This window comes from Echiichthys vipera, assembly GCF_963691815.1.
Source record: "Echiichthys vipera genome assembly, chromosome: 18".
Lineage (NCBI taxonomy): Eukaryota > Metazoa > Chordata > Actinopteri > Perciformes > Trachinidae > Echiichthys > Echiichthys vipera.
This window is the reverse complement of record NC_139843.1, coordinates 2,920,523-2,938,951: the sequence shown is the minus strand read 5'-3', so window position 1 is coordinate 2,938,951 and position 18,429 is coordinate 2,920,523. Positions and strand designations below refer to the sequence as shown.

Here is an 18,429-nt window from a genome sequence, read left to right as displayed (position 1 = left end):
GGACTGAGCTACTGCCGCCCCCCAGTGACTTTGAAAAAGCTGCGATAGAAACAGAAACGGCGTCCTGTAATCTCCCCCGCTCCCCTCTCCTCCCTCTCCACCTCCCTTTCCCTGTCTCCATTCTCCCACACACATTATCCCCTCTCTCTCTCCTTCACGCATCTCTCTCTCTCTCTCCTCGCAGACCAGTTCCCCAGCCTGCAGAGTAAGATGCGGGTGGTGCTGAGGGTGGAGGTGGAGGCCGTTAAGTTCCTGAAGGAGGAGCCGCACCGCCTGGACGCCCTGCTGAAGCGCTGCAACACCATGACGGACGCGCTCAGCACGCTCCGCAGGTACACACATCAAACACTCCGCGGATAAACACCTTAGCGTCTCATCTAAGCAGGGCAGCTCTCAGAAGCCATTTTCTCCTCCGGTGGATGTTTGTTATGGTGATTTCCTGCTTTTACACTCAAACACTCGGTCGTTCCTGCAGAATAACGAGGCTGCTGCTGTTTCAGATGCTCCTGAAATCACACCTGAGAACGTGTTCACGCTTCTTTAGCTCCGGGTTGTTATGGAAACACTGAGCGTACGACTCGATACGACTCACAATAGGATTTTTTAACAATAAAATAAGATTAAAGACAAATTCAGAGTGATAAAAGGTCCCGTTATTAAACTCTAGCATCTTTAAAGAGCACCCCGATTCATTTTTAACGTCAGCGACAGGAATCGTCACATTTGTACGTGTTTCTGATGTTTCATTGTGGCGCCGAACACCGGGGCCCAGAGTTTCAGCGTGATGAAAATAAACCAACGCACAGGAACATTAAACGCCTCAACACACAGGAAAAGAGTCTGAATCAGGACGTATCTGATGATCTGAGGATACTTTTCTTTAATTTGACCAATAAACCTTTTATATAGAGTATAACACTGAACAATTAGTCAGTTAACACGAAATAAATCCACAGTTTTGATCGTAGATTTATTATTTTGAGGTCTGAAATCTCAGATATTATAATATACAGTATTTTGAATAGTACTTATGTTTAATATCGGTATTAAGAATTTCAAAAATAATGATTCAATTCAATTAAAAATTATTATTTAAATGAATTAATGAGTAAAAAAATCAAATAATTACAAAAACAAAAGATAATATTATTAAAAAATCTAATAAATAGTAAATAAAATAAGAAGAAAATTAAAAATCCAGTATAACAACTCTAACAAATAATAATAATAATAATAATATATTAAAATAAATAAATAAATACAATAAAATAAAAAATAAAATGCATAACAATTCTAATAAATAATTATAAATATATTAAAATAAATAAATAAATAAAATCAGAAGACAATTAAAAAATAAAATACATAACAATTCTAATAAATAATTATAAATATATAAAAAAATACAAAATAAATAAAACAAGAAATTATATTAAAATGTGATACATGATAATAAATAATTCATTCAGTTTTATTCATAATAATTTCACCTTCTTAAATGCCCTGAATGACGATTTGTGCTCATTTCTCACCATTTTGTGACGTAATGAACAGAATGAACCTCAGATGAGTTGATATTTCAGTAACTCTGCTCTCGTTTGACTGAGACCTTGTTGTTAACTGTTAATTTGCCAAATCTTTCTGTGATAAACTGTTTATTTCCTGTAGTTCTGCTCCTCTAACAGAGTCCAGGACCTTCATGGTGTCCTGTGTGTATTGTAGTCTCTTGTATCCCTCCTATATGTACAGACAAGTGACGGAAGGCGTGTGGAAGGGCCCCGAGGCGCTCTCCGGCCAATCGCAGAAGAGATCGGATGACGTGAGTCGCAACTCCGACCTGGACATCCTGAACAGTCCTCCTCTCAGCCTCACCGACCTGAGCACCAGCGCCGGCCTGGCCAACTGGATGCCCGTATCCACCGCCGGCGACGCAGACACCTCGGGCCCCGAGCAGGACGTCCAGCCTTCCATGACCTTCAGGAACCGGGTCCTCGACGAGCTGCCGAGTCGGCGTCCCGGGGATAAGTCCGTGTCGGCCGAAGTCAGACTGGTAAACAGACTCGTCCTCACACTGAGACCTCTGCACGGGTGCGTCTGATTCAGGCCGCGCTCACAGCTCCTGGTTTGTCTGTGTCTGTACATGTGTCAGGCGGCAGAGCGGGACTGGGAGGAGAAGCGCGCCAGCTTGACCCAGTTCAGCGCCCAGGACATCAACCGCCTGCTGGAGGAGACGCAGGCCGAGCTGATGAAGGCCATCCCGGACCTCGACTTCGCCGCCAGGCACATCAACAAGCCCGCCGTGCCCCCCAAGCCCCAGATCACCATCCCGATAACCTCCACCACCGCCACTTCTCCTGCAGCAGGGACAACCGGGGCCGCGGCCACCAACGCCTCCAACACGGCACCCAGTGGGGACCAGCAGCCCGGCAAAGTGCAGCTGGCGGCCCAGAAGCTCAACAGCATGGAGGGGGGCGGTTCACATCGGGGGTCGGGTAAAAAAACACCTTTTGCTTTCCTTTAAAGTCTTAACTTCATATGTTCTGTAAGTCTGGACCGTGCAGTAGGTGGTTTCTGTTCTGAAGCGCTGTCGTCTGTTCACAGTGGATCTCAACGTGGCCAGGTATCGTACGGAGAAACCCTCCAAGTCTCCGCCCCCGCCTCCACCTCGCCGGAGCTTCCCGTCGGCACACGGCCTCACCACCAACCGCACCGGTGACGTCATCGTCACCACCAAGAACATGAAGGTGAGGTAATTGAGAGGCAGCACCACAGAGTAAACACTTCCCTGTAGAAGGTCTGACTGGAGCGATGGAGACGGGCGACAGGCGGAGCTGTGTTTGTGTCACTGGTGCGGGAAACGAGGATCGAAGCCGCTTCAGATACTCAGAAATAAACAGACAACAACCAGCTGTTACAGTTAATGATGTGTCACCGGGTGCAGCGCTGCTTTGGGTTTTAACAACAGCTGTTTGTGTCTAATTTTAGTCACATTTAGCAGGTGAAACACCTCCGTACGTCTGCAGGCTGAGAGCTGAGAGAGTCTGTCTGAACCTCACGCAGAACACGCTGCATCAGCTGATCCAACGCATGAGAAGAAGCTAAAAGTTCAACTTAAGAGTCAGGAGATAAAGAAGCAAAATAAACCCTCGGACTGTCACATATTACAACGCTACGCCTTCTGAATTCATGTTTCTCTCTTTCAACGAACAGACATTATTTACCCGTACTGGACGTAGCGGTGTGCATCCGCAGAAACGCTCCGTGTGGAACAATGATCCCTGCGCTGAACAGGCCGCAGAACACGCAAGAGAGGAATTAAACGAACCCTCGAGGCAGAGATTTTGCCTCATCTCCAAACAGAGATCGTACCACACTAAGGGCGCACTCCCACTGTGCGTCCGTCCCGTGCCCCGTGCTTCAGGGTCCTTGTCCCCCCCTCCAGGCCCGTTTGTACTCACACTACCTGGGCCTCGGAGAATGCTTCTTGCTGCCTATACGTCATCACGCCGTAACACGTCACACGCATTGATGACGTCATGGCGATGCGTGGCTTTGTTTCCAGATCTTTCCGTAGACCTCGGAGTTTTTTTGCGTCTTGTCGACTGTTTTTGAATCTTTTCATCGACCAAATCTGCAGTAAACACTCCACCTCTGCATCACACCAACGTGAACCTTTCACCGCCATTGTTTGAAATGTCCGCGCATGGTCCCTCCTTCTTTTTTCTACGTCCCAACAGGCGCACAGGAAATGACCTCAGAACCACCGTAGGCCTCGTGCTCGTACACGTGCGCGTGCTCGTACACGTGCAAACGTGCTTTACTAAAGCCCACCTCTCCCAAACGGGCCGTGGACGACAAGCGTGCCGCTCCTAGACGTGGTACGGTTGCACTCACACTGGTCAAAGGAACCAGACTTTAGCCGTGAAACGTCCTGGGGCACGGTACGGAGGCACAGTGTGAGTGCGCCCTGAAAGACACTTTTAATGTTCTTCTGTTGACATTTGGGACGCAACTAATTAATAAATTGAGACGTTGGCTCCAGTTTCTAGGAGATTTTCTAAACATCTGTATTTTTTCTTCCTGTTAAGATGGAAGACGACGCTGAAATGCCCAAAACCCTGGTTAAACTGAGGCGGACCCCCTGCGACGCCCCCCGACCTGCCTCCACCCCGCCCGTGATCGCAGCGTCCGCCATTCAAGACGACGACGACGACGAAGAGAAGATCATCGCCGAGCTGGAGGTAGACCTCTGTTGAGTCCTTACACTGCTGATTGTTTGATTGTTTGAGAGTTCGGTGTGATAACATGTTCTTTCAAACCCTGGATCAAAGATATTTCAGAGAGCGCCGGTTAAAGATTGTATTAAACCGTACAGCACCCGACCCAAGGCCACCCCCGCCCCTCCCTGCATCTTTGGGTCTCTGGGCAGAAAGGTAAATGTGAAAACAGGCTCTCGCTGTGTGGGCTGTGCTCCTAAAGCTGTCCCTTTGTCCTCCTTTTATTCTCTCCTTCACTCCAACCTTTATATTCCTACTAACACGCAAAGTGTCAACACCTGGAATCAACGTAGAAGTGTCCCCCTGCTGGACATTAGATGGAATGCAGCTTTAAGTGGAGTCTCCTCCTGCTGGACATTAGAGAGAATGCAGCTTTAAGTGGAGTCTCCTCCTGCTGGACATTAGAGAGAATGCAGCTTTAAGTGGAGTCTCCTCCTGCTGGACATTAGAGAGAACGCAGCTTTAAGTGGAGTCTCCTCCTGCTGGACATTAGAGAGAACGCAGCTTTAAGTGGAGTCTCCTCCTGCTGGACATTAGAGAGAATGCAGCTTTAAGTGGAGTCTCCTCCTGCTGGACATTAGAGAGAACGCAGCTTTAAGTGGAGTCTCCTCCTGCTGGACATAAGAGAGAATGCAGCTTTAAGTGGAGTCTCCTCCTGCTGGACATTAGAGAGAATGCAGCTTTAAGTGGAGTCTCCTCCTGCTGGACATTAGAGAGAATGCAGCTTTAAGTGGAGTCTCCTCCTGCTGGACATTAGAGAGAATGCAGCTTTAAGTGGAGTCTCCTCCTGCTGGACATTAGAGAGAATGCAGCTTTAAGTGGAGTCTCCCCCTGCTGGACATTAGAGAGAATGCAGCTTTAAGTGGAGTCTCCTCCTGCTGGACATTAGAGAGAATGCAGCTTTAAGTGGAGTCTCCTCCTGCTGGACATAAGAGAGAATGCAGCTTTAAGTGGAGTCTCCTCCTGCTGGACATTAGAGAGAATGCAGCTTTAAGTGGAGTCTCCTCCTGCTGGACATTAGAGAGAATGCAGCTTTAAGTGGAGTCTCCTCCTGCTGGACATTAGAGAGAATGCAGCTTTAAGTGGAGTCTCCTCCTGCTGGACATTAGAGAGAATGCAGCTTTAAGTGGAGTCTCCTCCTGCTGGACATTAGAGAGAATGCAGCTTTAAGTGGAGTCTCCCCCTGCTGGACATTAGAGAGAATGCAGCTTTAAGTGGAGTCTCCTCCTGCTGGACATTAGAGAGAATGCAGCTTTAAGTGGAGTCTCCTCCTGCTGGACATAAGAGAGAATGCAGCTTTAAGTGGAGTCTCCTCCTGCTGGACATTAGAGAGAATGCAGCTTTAAGTGGAGTCTCCTCCTGCTGGACATAAGAGAGAATGCAGCTTTAAGTGGAGTCTCCTCCTGCTGGACATTAGAGAGTGTGACGCTCTCAGGTAACTACAGCGTCACACACACCGCCTCCTAATTGATGGTGTGGTGTTTGCTGAGTCATGGATCAACGCAGATGAAGTATTGTGACACACGGAGCCGAGAGAAAGTGTTTTGTTACTGTCACAATAAAGGACGGCGGCGCGGGGGGAGGGCGGGTGCTGAGGGGGGCTCCAGGCTCGGAGCTGCAGGCAGAAACGTTCCTGGTTTCCCTTTTATTTCACTTCCTGTTTCTGCTTCACTGACGACGTGCAGTGTTTCCTGTCAGCAGAGTAAAACACGTTTCTCTTCTTCTTGCTGTGATTAACGCTCGTGTTTTTCGTGTGTTGTGCATTAATCCGCCTTTTTTCATGCGTGCGTCAGATGAAATGAATCCCGTCTTCTCTCCCGGCTCCCACAGAACAGCAGCAGCTCCCCGGGGCCGACAAAGGGCCCCACGGTGGCGGCCCGGCTCAAGCACCTGCAGCAGGGCAGCCTGGAGAGGCCCAAAACACGCAAACAGAAGGAGGATTTCCCCAAAGTCCAGGGCCAGCAGCAGGTCTTCCACTTCTGACGCTGCTCACGACCGTCCTCTCCGCTGCCTCTGGACCGTCCTCTCCGCTGCCCCTGGACCATCCTCCCCGCTGCCCCCTCCAGAGGAACGTGCGGCCCTGCAGCAGCAGACGACACGGGAGAGGGACAGACCGTCTGCAGATACACTCCTTTTCACCACGTCTCGGTGTGTGTGTGTGTGTGACCGTTGATTTAAACCTAGCCTGCGTAGAGATCGAGTGTTTGTCGTACGAGTGTGTCGGTGGTTCGATTCCCTGAGGAAGGTGCTGGCGGTGCTCGTGACTGATGAAACTAGCTTTATTAGGACATTCACATCCACTCAGACACGTCATCTGCAGCGATGCCACGGAACGATTTCATATCTCACAGTTATGATGTTTCATTTCATGATCCGTCCGCGTCGTCTCTCGCTCTCCGCGCTCTTCCGGTGGCGACCGTGCGCTGCTCTCTTCCTCTCACCCGTCCTCTGAGGCTCCAGGTGAGCAGGGCGCAGCGCCGCGGTGCGAGCGCGTTGGTGCAGAGCAGCCACGGATCGATCCGTTCAGCGAGTTAAAGGTTGAATAGGTAGAGTCTTTATACAAAATGATATCTTTTTTTGACTGGTTTGACAATGACTTCCTGTCCCGTTGTGTTTCCATGGTAGCAGCCAATAGCGTCGGGTGTTGCTGGTTGCCAGGGTTGTCTGTTGTTGGGTGCAGCTACTGTAAGCTGGCACTGGGTGAAATGGAGTTAGCCAATCCTGCAGCTGCTTGGGAGCCTCAGTGAAGGGGGCGTTCTTTGTCCCAGCAGCTGAGTGAGCGGAGACGGGCAACAACCAGAGTCACTATAGGCCGAGCATTCACTCCATGGACTGAGAGAAAGGAGAGGAACGCCATTCAAACGCACGCCCACATGGCTACGCTGCTCCTTGATGCTTTCATCACTTTCATCTGCACTTAGCTGGAACGGCTAATGCTAACGGCTAACGCTAACTGTCAGTCAAACTCCTCTAATCCTTGTTTTGATGCTGTGATTTTCTGGAGGGGACGGGTTCAAACAGGCTCAAACAGACTCCGGTCTCCTGGAGCTACTGGGCCGGGTCTGACCAACCTGGCAACCCCACTGCTGGACTTATTTTTTGTTGTTGCGACGCCGATCTTGAGACACTAGATGGCGCTGTTCTGCTCATTCTACAGATTCAACCTTTAACTCAGAATTTGCCTTTTTTTTTTCAAACTTTTTCTCAAATGCTGCGACTTATTATGCAAGATGAGCGGAGTGAGGCACAAGATGCAAGAACAGCAGAAACACGGGTGTTTTCAGTTTAGTGTGTTCAATAAACACACAAAATCATCTATTGGGCGCCTCCCTAGGGAGGTGTTCCAGGCACGTCCAGCTGGGAGGAGGCCTCGGGGAAGACCCAGGACCAGGTGGAGAGATTAGATCTCCACACTGGCCTGGGAACGCCTCAGGATCCCCCAGTTAGAGCTGGTTAATGTGGCCCAGGAAAGGGAAGTTTGGGGTCCCTGCTGGAGCTGCTGCCCCCGAGACCTGATCCAGGATAAGAGGCTGAAGATGAGATGAGATGAGATGAGATCTATATTTACCTATTTATGACATGAATGCTACTTCATTTATCACTGAATCTGAATTTATGTGGTTTAAAAACTCTCTTTGTGCAATTTCAAAAACGATTCGAGCTCAGTTGAATCGTCACAGTGGAGACAAACGGGCTGAATGTCTGATTTAACACACAACTGTTTGGTTTCTCCGGATAAATCACGAAACACAGGAGAGTTAGGAACTCGTTTATTAACCAGAGCTTCAACAGGAGAACGTTTAACGATCAGAGCGCAGAATATTTCTCAGACTGGACGATGTAGGTTCCTCATTGTTCACAAATTCCGCTGATTCAAGCGTCTTATATTTAATAAAACGACACTCGAGTGGATCAAAGGAGTTGTGTTGATGAAATTCAGACACCAAAATTCAAAATTCCTCGACCGCCCCGCTGATCATTCGGGCTGTTGCGAATACGTCATCGAGCCTTTTGAGTTTTTGAAATTGCAAAACTACAGAGAATGTTTTTCAAACATCATAAACTCAGGTAACTGGTTTTCAAAGGAAGCTCCTGTGAGTGTAGTTGTGTGTTAACGCTATTATGGAGCGTTCAGAGAGGTTCGACTTTATGCAAACGTCCTCCCGAAGACGACCTCTTCAGAAAGGAAACGGCCCAATCAGAGAGTGTGTGTGCTCAACGTGTGTGTGTGTGTGTGTGTGTAGGTTAAACTCAGTACTCTGTCTTTTTAGAAGTGAGCTCCACTCGTCTTATCTGCTCCTGCAGACGCTCCAAACGCCCCCCGACCTGCTGAGTGGAGCAGCCTTGACCCCTCCTTGGCCGCCGTCCTCTCCGAGAATAAAAAAGAGCTTTGAGAAAATACGGGAGAGGAGAATTTGATGAGAGCGCGTCAGTCTCAGCCGGGGGAGAGCCTTAACTGCCTCTCACCACTCCGAGTTTGAATGTGGGGCAGTTTCAGGAAACGGTTCTGACTAATTCATGACTCCGACGCATTAAAGATGCAGCGCCTCATTTCTAAGTTTATTTGGAGTTCCCAAACACTCGGCTCACCCGCGGGAGACGTTCAGAGACTTTCATGCATCAGGGTATGACTTCTCAGAAAGCACAGGTCTCCGTTAGCAGCAGGAGCCATTAGCACGCGGCTAACACGCCTGACCTCCACTTGACACGGCGATGCCACGCGGGCGAGCGCTGCACTCCGCTCCACACAGATGTGGAGGATTAGTATTCAGGGTCGCTGGTGACGCGTGCCGCTCTGAATACCAACTCTTGTAGCGCCTCGTTTCCCTCATTGCTGTTTAAAAATGTTTCACCAAAAGAGCCTGAAAGCAAACCGTCAGACAATGTTTGTTTGTGCGTAAATTCCATCTTCATGCAGTCAGGAGATGATGTCTCACACTTGGCGTGTGCAGAACTTTTACTCCAATTTACAGATCAAAGGCGTAAGAATGGCGTTTCTTTATCGTGTCCGCGCCACCTGAACGAGGAAGGACTGTAGGTCCTGCTAGAGTAGGTACCGTCCAGCACAAGAGGAACCTTTAGTGACGTAAATGTACCTTTACTGGTTAAACACATGAGCTAATGCAGCACCGGCAGCCGCTTTTAAACAACAACAAAAAACAAAAAACAACGCAAAACACAAACGGCATGTTACATGAAAAAAATTCCCGTCCACGACCCCGGTGTGATAAAAAATATCTCCGTCCAAATGAAACTGCAAAATCCGCCTCAAACAGTGTCATGCACGTGTCAAAGCAGTAGGTGGGGATAGCGCTCCTAACAGGAAGTCCATTTGAGCCAATCACAAGGCTGTTCTTGGGCCGGCCTCTCTCTCTTTGACAGACGGCGTCTTGGCTCTGTGGCTCTGTGGCTTTCATCGCGCAGCGTCACACCTTTGAGCCAAGGACCCTCCTCTGCCAGGGTCTGAGTCTTGCTCGCCCTGCACCCCAGGCCTTTGCACCAGCCAGAGTTAAAATAATGTCAAATATAACTCTGTGCATACAGCGTCCTGGCTTGTGGGTCATGTTTAATAGTTAATGTGAAGACTCTTGACACAGTAGAGCAACTAAAGTTTTACTCATCAACTCCAATTTGCTGCCTCTCAGTCGCTTCACCGTCACTTTAGTTTTGAAGCTCTTCTCACCTCCTCTCTGCTGCGGGTGAAGGATGCAGCGAACGCCACACGAAGCCTGTTTCAGGATCAGCACAAAGTGGCTGCAAACGTGTGCGCTCGCTTCGAGCACATGGATCCACTTGGACTGTGAAATGTTTATTAACCAGAGGCTATTAGCCCTCCGCGGAGAGCTGCCAAAACAATCCCACCAAACACTGTGCACATGTTATCTTTCCCTGACCTGTGCAGGCATCTATTTTTGGCACAGCGTTGGATGGAAGAGTTGTGCTGCAGTAAAAAGAGGCGGTGCACTTTATAATCCCTTGCAGAGCCTGGGTGGTGCACCTGTCGGAGAGTCCCTTTGTTCCTGAGAGTGCAGATGCACCAGCGTCCCCTAGAGGCGCCGAGCAGCACCTCGTCACCACAGACGGTTTTCCTCTTTTGTTGATGAACTTAAGCCGTTGTCAAGCTTGGATTCTTCCCCCCTCGTACACGCTGCTCCGACAGCGTTCAAGACAATATGAGCTTTCAGAGGACGTGAGAGGCCTTGTTCAGCCAGCCCTTTCCTCTCCAGGCGCCACACTCGGGTGTTCATCATCGCCGGGCTGGGAGGAATCCATCTTCATCCGAGCGCCGTTCTCCAGATCTGTGATACTTCTGATCTTGTCCCTTTCACAGAGGATTTTCATACTTTAAAGGATAACCCAGTTCCACTTAGGTCTTATTTTTGTAATTTTGCCGATCACTTTTATCACTTTTACAATATTTTTGCACCGAACAAATGAGACAAACGACCAGACGGGGTTTAAACTGATTTATTTACAAGAGAAAAGATGAAAGATGCAATGATCCCGGACTGTTTACAGAGCGGCTGCACTTTGGACATGAAATGAAGAATTATTACAAAGCGGGCTCATCTGACTGCCTCGTGTTTCTTGTCCTTTGCGTTTTCCTTCTTTACTCTCTTTACTTTTCTTTACTCCGGGACTTCAGTTTATAGAAACGATGAGCGAAGCTGCAAAAAAACAGGACTGAGTGACATCTGTGAGGGTTGTTTCTGCCTCTCGTCTGACACTAAAGATGCGTCGGGCAGAGGTCTGTGGTCCAGGCCTTCTTGGCGCTCTTCAGTGGTTCCTCCTCGCTGTGGCGTGTTCGTCTCTACACGCCCGGAGCAGTAAACAGCCTGTCATGAACCTCCCTGAGCGCTTGTCCTCCCAAACACTTGGCCTCGCCGAACATTTGGACGGACAAACCGTCGGCTCGTGGTCCACTAATGTGCAGAACGGTTCATTAGCTCCGGCAGCAGAGGAGGACCGGGGAAGGACCGGTCCAGCTGGTTATTTATCAGGCTCATAAAGGAGCCGCGGAGACTCCTGTCACTGCTGCTGCTGCGCTGCTGCTGTCGCTGTGTCTTTACTCTTCTCATCTCCTTCCTCACCTCTGCTCTCCCTTCGTCTCCTTTCCTTGTCACCTCCCTTGCCCCCTCCCATCATCTCTATGGGTTAGGGTTAAGGGTTTAGGGTTAGGGGTTAGCGTTAGGGTCTTCTTTCTTGCTTTTTTTGGGGCAGTGCTGAGATATTTTTCTTTCTTCTTGAGCTGAAACGCAGAAATGCTGCTCATCCTTCTGACCCCCATCAGTTTGGCTCATGATCATTTTGGTCTGTGAGTCACTTCCTTCCTTTCTCTCTCTCGCTCTCTCTCTCCGTTGCTTTGCTTTCTTCATTCTCCGTCTGCCTCTCAGATCTCCGCAGGATTAATAACGTGAGGAGCGAGTACTTGAATCATTTTCGTTCAGACCTCGGAGGTGTGAGATTTTTTCGTTTGAGCACTTTGTCCGACTTTACGAGCTTGAGGTCAAACTAGGAGGCCGGACGGACGATACGCATCGATGATTAGGAGTGTTAATTCAATTTTATTTACGGTGCCAAATCACAACAAAAGTTTATTATCTCAAGACACTTTACATAAGGAGCAGGTAAAGACCACACTGTGACCTATTTATGATTCACAGGGACAAAACAAAACCCCCATGAGCAGCAACAAGTCACACTATCTTTAATAAACATAGTTACAATTATTATAGTTGAGTGTTAGTTGTGTGTTAGTGTGAGAGTGAGCCAAGGAAACACTACCCAGGAAGTCTAGTTTGAGTAACCGGTCCATTTCGGTCATGAAAGCTTGAAAGTCAGGACCGAAAGAACGAGGTCGCGGGTCCAAGCGTCTGAAATGTGTTTCCTCAGGAGGGGGTCTGGAGTCTCCCTTAGAGAGAGGGGGAGAAGTTCAGCATCCGTGAGGAACTCGGAGTAGAGCCGCTGCTCCTTTGCGTTGAAAGGAGCCAGTTGAGGTGGTTCAGGATCATCTGGTAAGGATGAACCCTGGGCGCCTCCCTAGGGAGGTGTTCCAGGCACGTCCAGCTGGGAGGAGGCCTCGGGGAAGACCCAGGACCAGGTGGAGAGATTAGATCTCCACACTGGCCTGGGAACGCCTCAGGATCCCCCAGTTAGAGCTGGTTAATGTGGCCCGGGAAAGGGAAGTTTGGGGTCCCCTGTTAGAGCTAATTCCCCTGCGACCCGACCCCAGATAAGAGGCTGAAGATGAGATGATGAGGTCAAAACTCTGCATGTCAGATCACTTCCCATCATTTTCTTTGTGCGAGTTTAACGTCAAGAATGTGACGTTGATGCTGGAAAAAGGAATCTACCATGACCGTGCGTGTGTCCGAGTGTCTGATTCAGCATGTTGACCGATGATGCTGCGCTGTGTGTGACAAAAATGGAGACGGGTTTAACGTTTGTTAGACTGCGTCGACCGTTTTACGACGCACGACTTAATTTGAAGGAAGTAAAAATGAAATGAATGTGTGAATTTGTTGGATTTTACCTTTAAATCAAGTTGCAGACGTCGGTGAGAAGACGTCTGAATCAAGTAAACGGCAAAAACGTGTGAAATTTGGACACAGACGAGATTCATTCATTCTAAACTTGAAACCTTGGATGAAACGCGGTGGATTGAACCCGAGCTGGAAGGTTTTTGCGGGGAAATATTTGAATGAAGAGGGAAACATGAATCTCACCCTGCGAGTGTGTGTTAGCACCACTGTCAGAAACGAACTAACAGACGGATGTGTCGCTATATCGTTAATACATTTACAGAATGTATGAGTAGAGTCAGAAAAAGCACGAAAACAGAAACAAGTATAACCACGTCACATATATTGTATGTATATTATAAAACCATTTAGTTTTTGTTTGGAAAGAAAAAATCGCTTTATTAACATGTAAAAAAGAAAAAGTATCATCTATGTTTTATATAATCAAGCTTTCTTTTGTATTTTTATACTTGAAGAAGAGGATTCATGAGCATTTAACACATTTATTCTGTGAATTATGCTTTTTCTGTTCCAGATTTTTGTATTTTTGTTCCCTGCTGAACCATAAAACACAAAACCATGATCACACTTTGTCGTGGGAGCAGAGTGGGAGGCTCTGCGGATATATAATAGTACCCCCACACTTATAAAAGAGCACATAGTCCCCTCTAAAGCGTTGCCCCGCCCCGTTTGTAGCTGTTCCCCTCTATTATAACCAACAGTGTTCTGCACAGATACAGTCTAAACTCTATTGATGGTTATTGATGAATGTGTGATTGTTCAAACCATTTGTTGGATGTTCAAAAATGTACATAAACCCAAATGATATATTACAGAATGGATTTTATGTGAACATTTTTTTTTAAAAACGGGGATAAAAATAATCCAAAATGGCATGCATACTGTATACATTCCTGGAAATCTGCACGCTGGGTCAACAGAGGTCAAATTTTCTTGTCGATAATTCTGTGTATACTCGTGAGTGTATGAACTAAACCTGTACAGTAACTTAGATTTTTGTATTATGTTCCAAATGGGTCGGTGAAGCCCCCTTTTACTGTCAGAATAACTTTAAAAAAAGGATATTATTATAGGTTTTGAGAGAGATATGAGGATGATGTTGTATACGGACTACATGCTGTTCCTCCAGTGTGAGTGATGCTTGCTGTGTGGGGTAAGTGTTGTTTGTGACTCGTGACGAAGAATGATTAACTACAAAGTCAGTATATAAACTAAAGACCAACTAAACAGTGCAAAAACGCCGCGCAACTTTGTGTATGGAAAGTAAAAGTTGCCGCTTCGTGTGAGAAAAATCAACCAGACAAACAAAACAAAAAAAAGTTGCTGCTTTTTGTACGTTCCTGTTGTGTTTTTGTGACAATAAAGGTGACCCTCTTATACATGACCGTGTGTTGTTTCCTCTTTTCAGAACCCCCAAATATTTCGTTTTGTATCACGTCGATCGGGAAAAAAAGTGAATCGTCACATTTGAGAAGCTGGAATCATCAAATACTATATAACATTTGACTTCAGGGATAGAAAGATAATCATAATAGCTGCTGTTGTTCTCTTCTTTAGGTCGACTGATGGATTAATTAGCATAAAACGTATCTCCTAAATCCCTAGTTTTACGTGAGGTAAGGTCATTTTTACCAGAGGTTTTAGTCGTGGAGTCTCTACGACGTTCCTATCAAAAGTTATGGTCTATTTAAAATAGGGATAAGGTTTGGGATTAGGGTTAGGGTTAGGGTTAGGGGTTAGGGTTAGGGTTAGGGTTTAGGACTAGGGTTAGGTTTAGGGCTAGGGTTAGGGTTTAGGGCTAGGGTTAGAGTTAGGGGTTTGGGATTAGGGTTAGGGTTAGGGTTAGGGCTAGGGTTAGGGTTATTTTAGAGACTTGAAACTTTGGCTACCCCCCCTATTTTGTGGGTGCTGAGTTCATTCGTGCTGGTTTTGTTGCGATCGGACATCGGGAACCCTTTGATCTTAAACAATCGTGTGCCTATTTTTTTTTCCTTAGGTGCTCATCCGTTGAGACTTCGCCTACCCCCCTAGTTATGGCCACGCGCTTTCCATTGGTACCAAGATGGAGTCTCTACGGCGTTCCTATCAAAAGTTATGGCCTATTTAAAATAGGGTTAAGGTTTGGGGTTAGGGTTTAGGGCTAGGGTTAGGGTTAGGGTTTAGGATTAGGGCTAGGGCTAGGGTTTAGGGCTAGGGTTAGGGTTAGGGTTTAGGGCTAGGGTTAGGGTTTAGGGCTAGGGTTAGAGTTAGGGGTTAGGGCTAGGGTTAGGGTTTAGGGCTAGGGTTAGGGGTTAGGGCTAGGGTTAGGGTTAGGGTTTAGGGTTAGGGTTAGGGGTTAGGGATTAGGGTTAGGGTTAGGGTTTAGGGCTAGGGTTAGGGATTAGGGTTAGGGTTAGGGTTTAGGGGTAGGGTTAGGGTTTAGGGTTAGAGTTAGGGTTTAGGGCTAGGGTTAGGGTTAGGGGTTAGGGATTAGGGCTAGGGTTAGGGTTAGGGTTTAGGGCTAGGGTTAGGGCTAGGGTTTAGGGTTAGGGTTTAGGGCTAGGGTTAGGGTTAGGGTTAGAGTTAGGGGTTAGGGATTAGGGCTAGGGTTAGGGTTAGGGTTAGGGTTAGGGTTTAGGTTTAGGGCTAGGGTTAGGGTTAGGGTTAGGGTTTAGGGGTTAGGGTTATTTTAGAGACTTGAAACTTTGGCAACCCCCCCTATTTCGTGGGTGCTGAGTTCACTCATGCTGGTTTCGTTGCGATCGGACATCGGGAACCCTTTGATCTTAAACAATCGTGTGCCTATTTTTTTTTCCTTAGGTGCTCATTCGTTGAGACTTCGCCTACCCCCCTAGTTATGGCCACGCGCTTTCCATTGGTACCAAGATGGAGTCTCTACAACGTTCCTATCAAAAGTTATGGCCTAATTAAAATAGGGTTAAGGTTTGGGATTAGGGTTAGGGTTAGGATTAGGTTTTAGGGTTAGGGTTAGGGTTTAGGGCTAGGGCTAGGGTTAGGGTTAGGGTTAGGGTTTAGGGCTAGGGTTAGGGTTAGGGTTTAGGGCTAGGGCTAGGGTTAGGGTTAGGGTTAGGGTTTAGGGGTTAGGGTTATTTTAGAGACTTGAAACTTTGGCTACCCCCCCTATTTCGTGGGTGCTGAGTTCACTCGTGCTGGTTTCGTTGCGATCGGACATCGGGAAACCTTTGATCTTAAACAATCGTGTGCCTATTTTTTTTCCTTAGGTGCTCATTCGTTGAGACTTTGCCTACCCCCCTAATTATGGCCACGTGCTTTCCATCGGTACCAAGATGGAGTCTCTACGACTTTCCTATCAAAAGTTATGGCCTATTTAAAATAGGGTTAAGGTTTGGGATTAGGGTTAGGGTTAGGGTTTAGGGCTAGGGTTAGGGTTAGGGTTAGGGATTAGGGCTAGGGTTAGGGTTAGGGTTAGGGTTTAGGGCTAGGGTTAGGGTTAGGGTCTAGGGTTAGGGTTAGGGTTTAGGGCTAGGGTTAGGGTTTAGGGCTAGGGTTAGGGTTAGAGTTAGGGGTTAGGGCTAGGGTTAGGGTTTAGGGCTAGGGTTAGGGTTTAGGGCTAGGGTTAGGGTTTAGGGCTAGGGTTTAGGGTTAGGGTTAGGGTTAGGGTTAGGGTTGGGGCTAGGGTTAGGGTCTAGGGTTAGGGTTTAGGGCTAGGGTTAGGGTTTAGGGCTAGGGTTAGGGTTAGGGTTAGAGTTAGGGGTTAGGGCTAGGGTTAGGGTTTAGGGCTAGGGTTTAGGGTTAGGGTTAGGGTTAGGGTTGGGGCTAGGGTTAGGGTTTAGGGTTAGGGTCTAGGGTTAGGGTTAGGGTTTAGGTTTAAGGTTAGGGTTAGGGATTAGGGATTAGGGTTAGGGTTACGGTTAGGGTTTAGGGGTTAGGGTTATTTTAGAGACTTGAAACTTTGGCTACCCCCCCTATTTCGTGGGTGCTGAGTTCACTCGTGCTGTTTTTTTTGCGATCGGACATCGGGAACCCTTTGATCTTAAACAATCGTGTGCCTATTTTTTTTTCCTTAGGTGCTCATTCGTTGAGACTTCGCCTACCCCCCTAATTATGGCCACGCGCTTTCCATTGGTACCAAGATGGAGTCTCTACGACGTTCCTATCAAAAGTTATGGCCTAATTAAAATAGGGTTAAGGTTTGGGATTAGGGTTAGGGTTAGGATTAGGGTTTAGGGTTAGGGTTAGGGTTTAGGGTTAGGGTTAGGGTTTAGGGCTAGGGTTAGGGTTAGGGTTTAGGGTTAGGATTAGGGTTAGGGTTAGGATTAGGGTTTAGGGTTAGGGTTAGGATTAGGGTTTAGGGTTAGGGTTAGGGTTTAGGGTTAGGATTAGGGTTAGGGTTAGGATTAGGGTTTAGGGTTAGGGTTAGGGTTTAGGTTTAGGGCTAGGGTTAGGGTTAGGGTTAGGGTTTAGGGGTTAGGGTTATTTTAGAGACTTGAAACTTTGGCTACCCCCCCTATTTCGTGGGTGCTGAGTTCACTCGTGCTGGTTTCGTTGCGATCGGACATCGGGAACCCTTTGTTTTTAAACAATCGTGTGCCTATTTTTTTTCCTTAGGTGCTCATTCGTTGAGACTTCGCCTACCCCCCTAATTATGGCCACGTGCTTTCCATCGGTACCAAGATGGAGTCTCTACGACGTTCCTATCAAAAGTTATGGCCTATTTAAAATAGGGTTAAGGTTTGGGATTAGGGTTAGGGTTTAGGGTTAGGGCTAGGGTCTAGGGTTAGGGTTTAGGGCTAGGGTTAGGGTTAGGGTTTAGGGTTAGGGCTAGGGTTAGGGTTAGGGTTTAGGGCTAGGGTTAGGGTTAGGGTTAGGGGTTAGGGCTAGGGTTAGGGTTTGGGTTTAGGGCTAGGGTTAGGGTCTAGGGTTTAGGGGTTAGGGGTTAGGGCTAGGGTTAGGGTTTAGGGCTAGGGTTAGGGTTAGGGTTTGGGTTTATGGCTAGGGTCTAGGGTTAGGGTTTAGGGTTAGGGCTAGGGTCTAGGGTTAGGGTTTAGGGCTAGGGTTAGGGTTAGGGTTAGGGTTAGGGTTATTTTAGAGACTTGAAACTTTGGCTACCCCCCCTATTTCGTAGGTGCTGAGTTCACTCGTGCTGGTTTTGTTGCGATCGGACATCGGGAACCCTTTGATCTTAAACAATCGTGTGCCTATTTTTTTTTCCTTAGGTGCTCATTCGTTGAGACTTCGCCTACCCCCCTAATTATGGCCAGGCGCTTTCCATTGGTACCAAGATGGAGTCTCTACGACATTCCTATCAAAAGTTATGGCCTAATTAAAATAGGGTTAAGGTTTGGGATTAGGGTTAGGGTTAGGGTTAGGGTTTAGGATTAGGGTTAGGGTTTAGGGCTAGGGCTAGGGTTAGGGTTAGGGTTTAGGGGTTAGGGTTAGTTTAGAGACTTGAAACTTGGGCTACCCCCCCTATTTCGTGGGTGCTGAGTTCACTCGTGCTGGTTTCGTTGCGATCGGACATCGGGAACCCTTTGATCTTAAACAATCGTGTGCCTATTTTTTTTTTCCTTAGGTGCTCATTCGTTGAGACTTCACCTACCCCCCTAATTATGGCCACGCGCTTTCCATTGGTACCAAGATGGAGTCTC

At 47.6% G+C, this 18,429-nt stretch overlaps 1 protein-coding gene across 1 annotated transcript in view; it reads left to right on the top strand.

The window, feature by feature from the left end:
* LOC310960880 (SRC kinase signaling inhibitor 1-like) overlaps window positions 1-6,260 on the top strand; it is a gene marked incomplete at its 3' end in the record, with an annotated part of 82,500 nt that extends 76,240 nt beyond the window's left edge. Inside the window, exons 14-19 of the mRNA XM_083932717.1 lie at window positions 185-332; window positions 1,723-2,050; window positions 2,150-2,492; window positions 2,602-2,744; window positions 4,089-4,241; window positions 6,108-6,260. Of these exons, the coding sequence (XP_083788843.1) occupies window positions 185-332; window positions 1,723-2,050; window positions 2,150-2,492; window positions 2,602-2,744; window positions 4,089-4,241; window positions 6,108-6,260 (1,268 nt within the window). The remainder of the gene's footprint in view (window positions 1-184; window positions 333-1,722; window positions 2,051-2,149; window positions 2,493-2,601; window positions 2,745-4,088; window positions 4,242-6,107) is intronic.
* Between the last annotated feature and the right edge of the window lie 12,169 nt (window positions 6,261-18,429).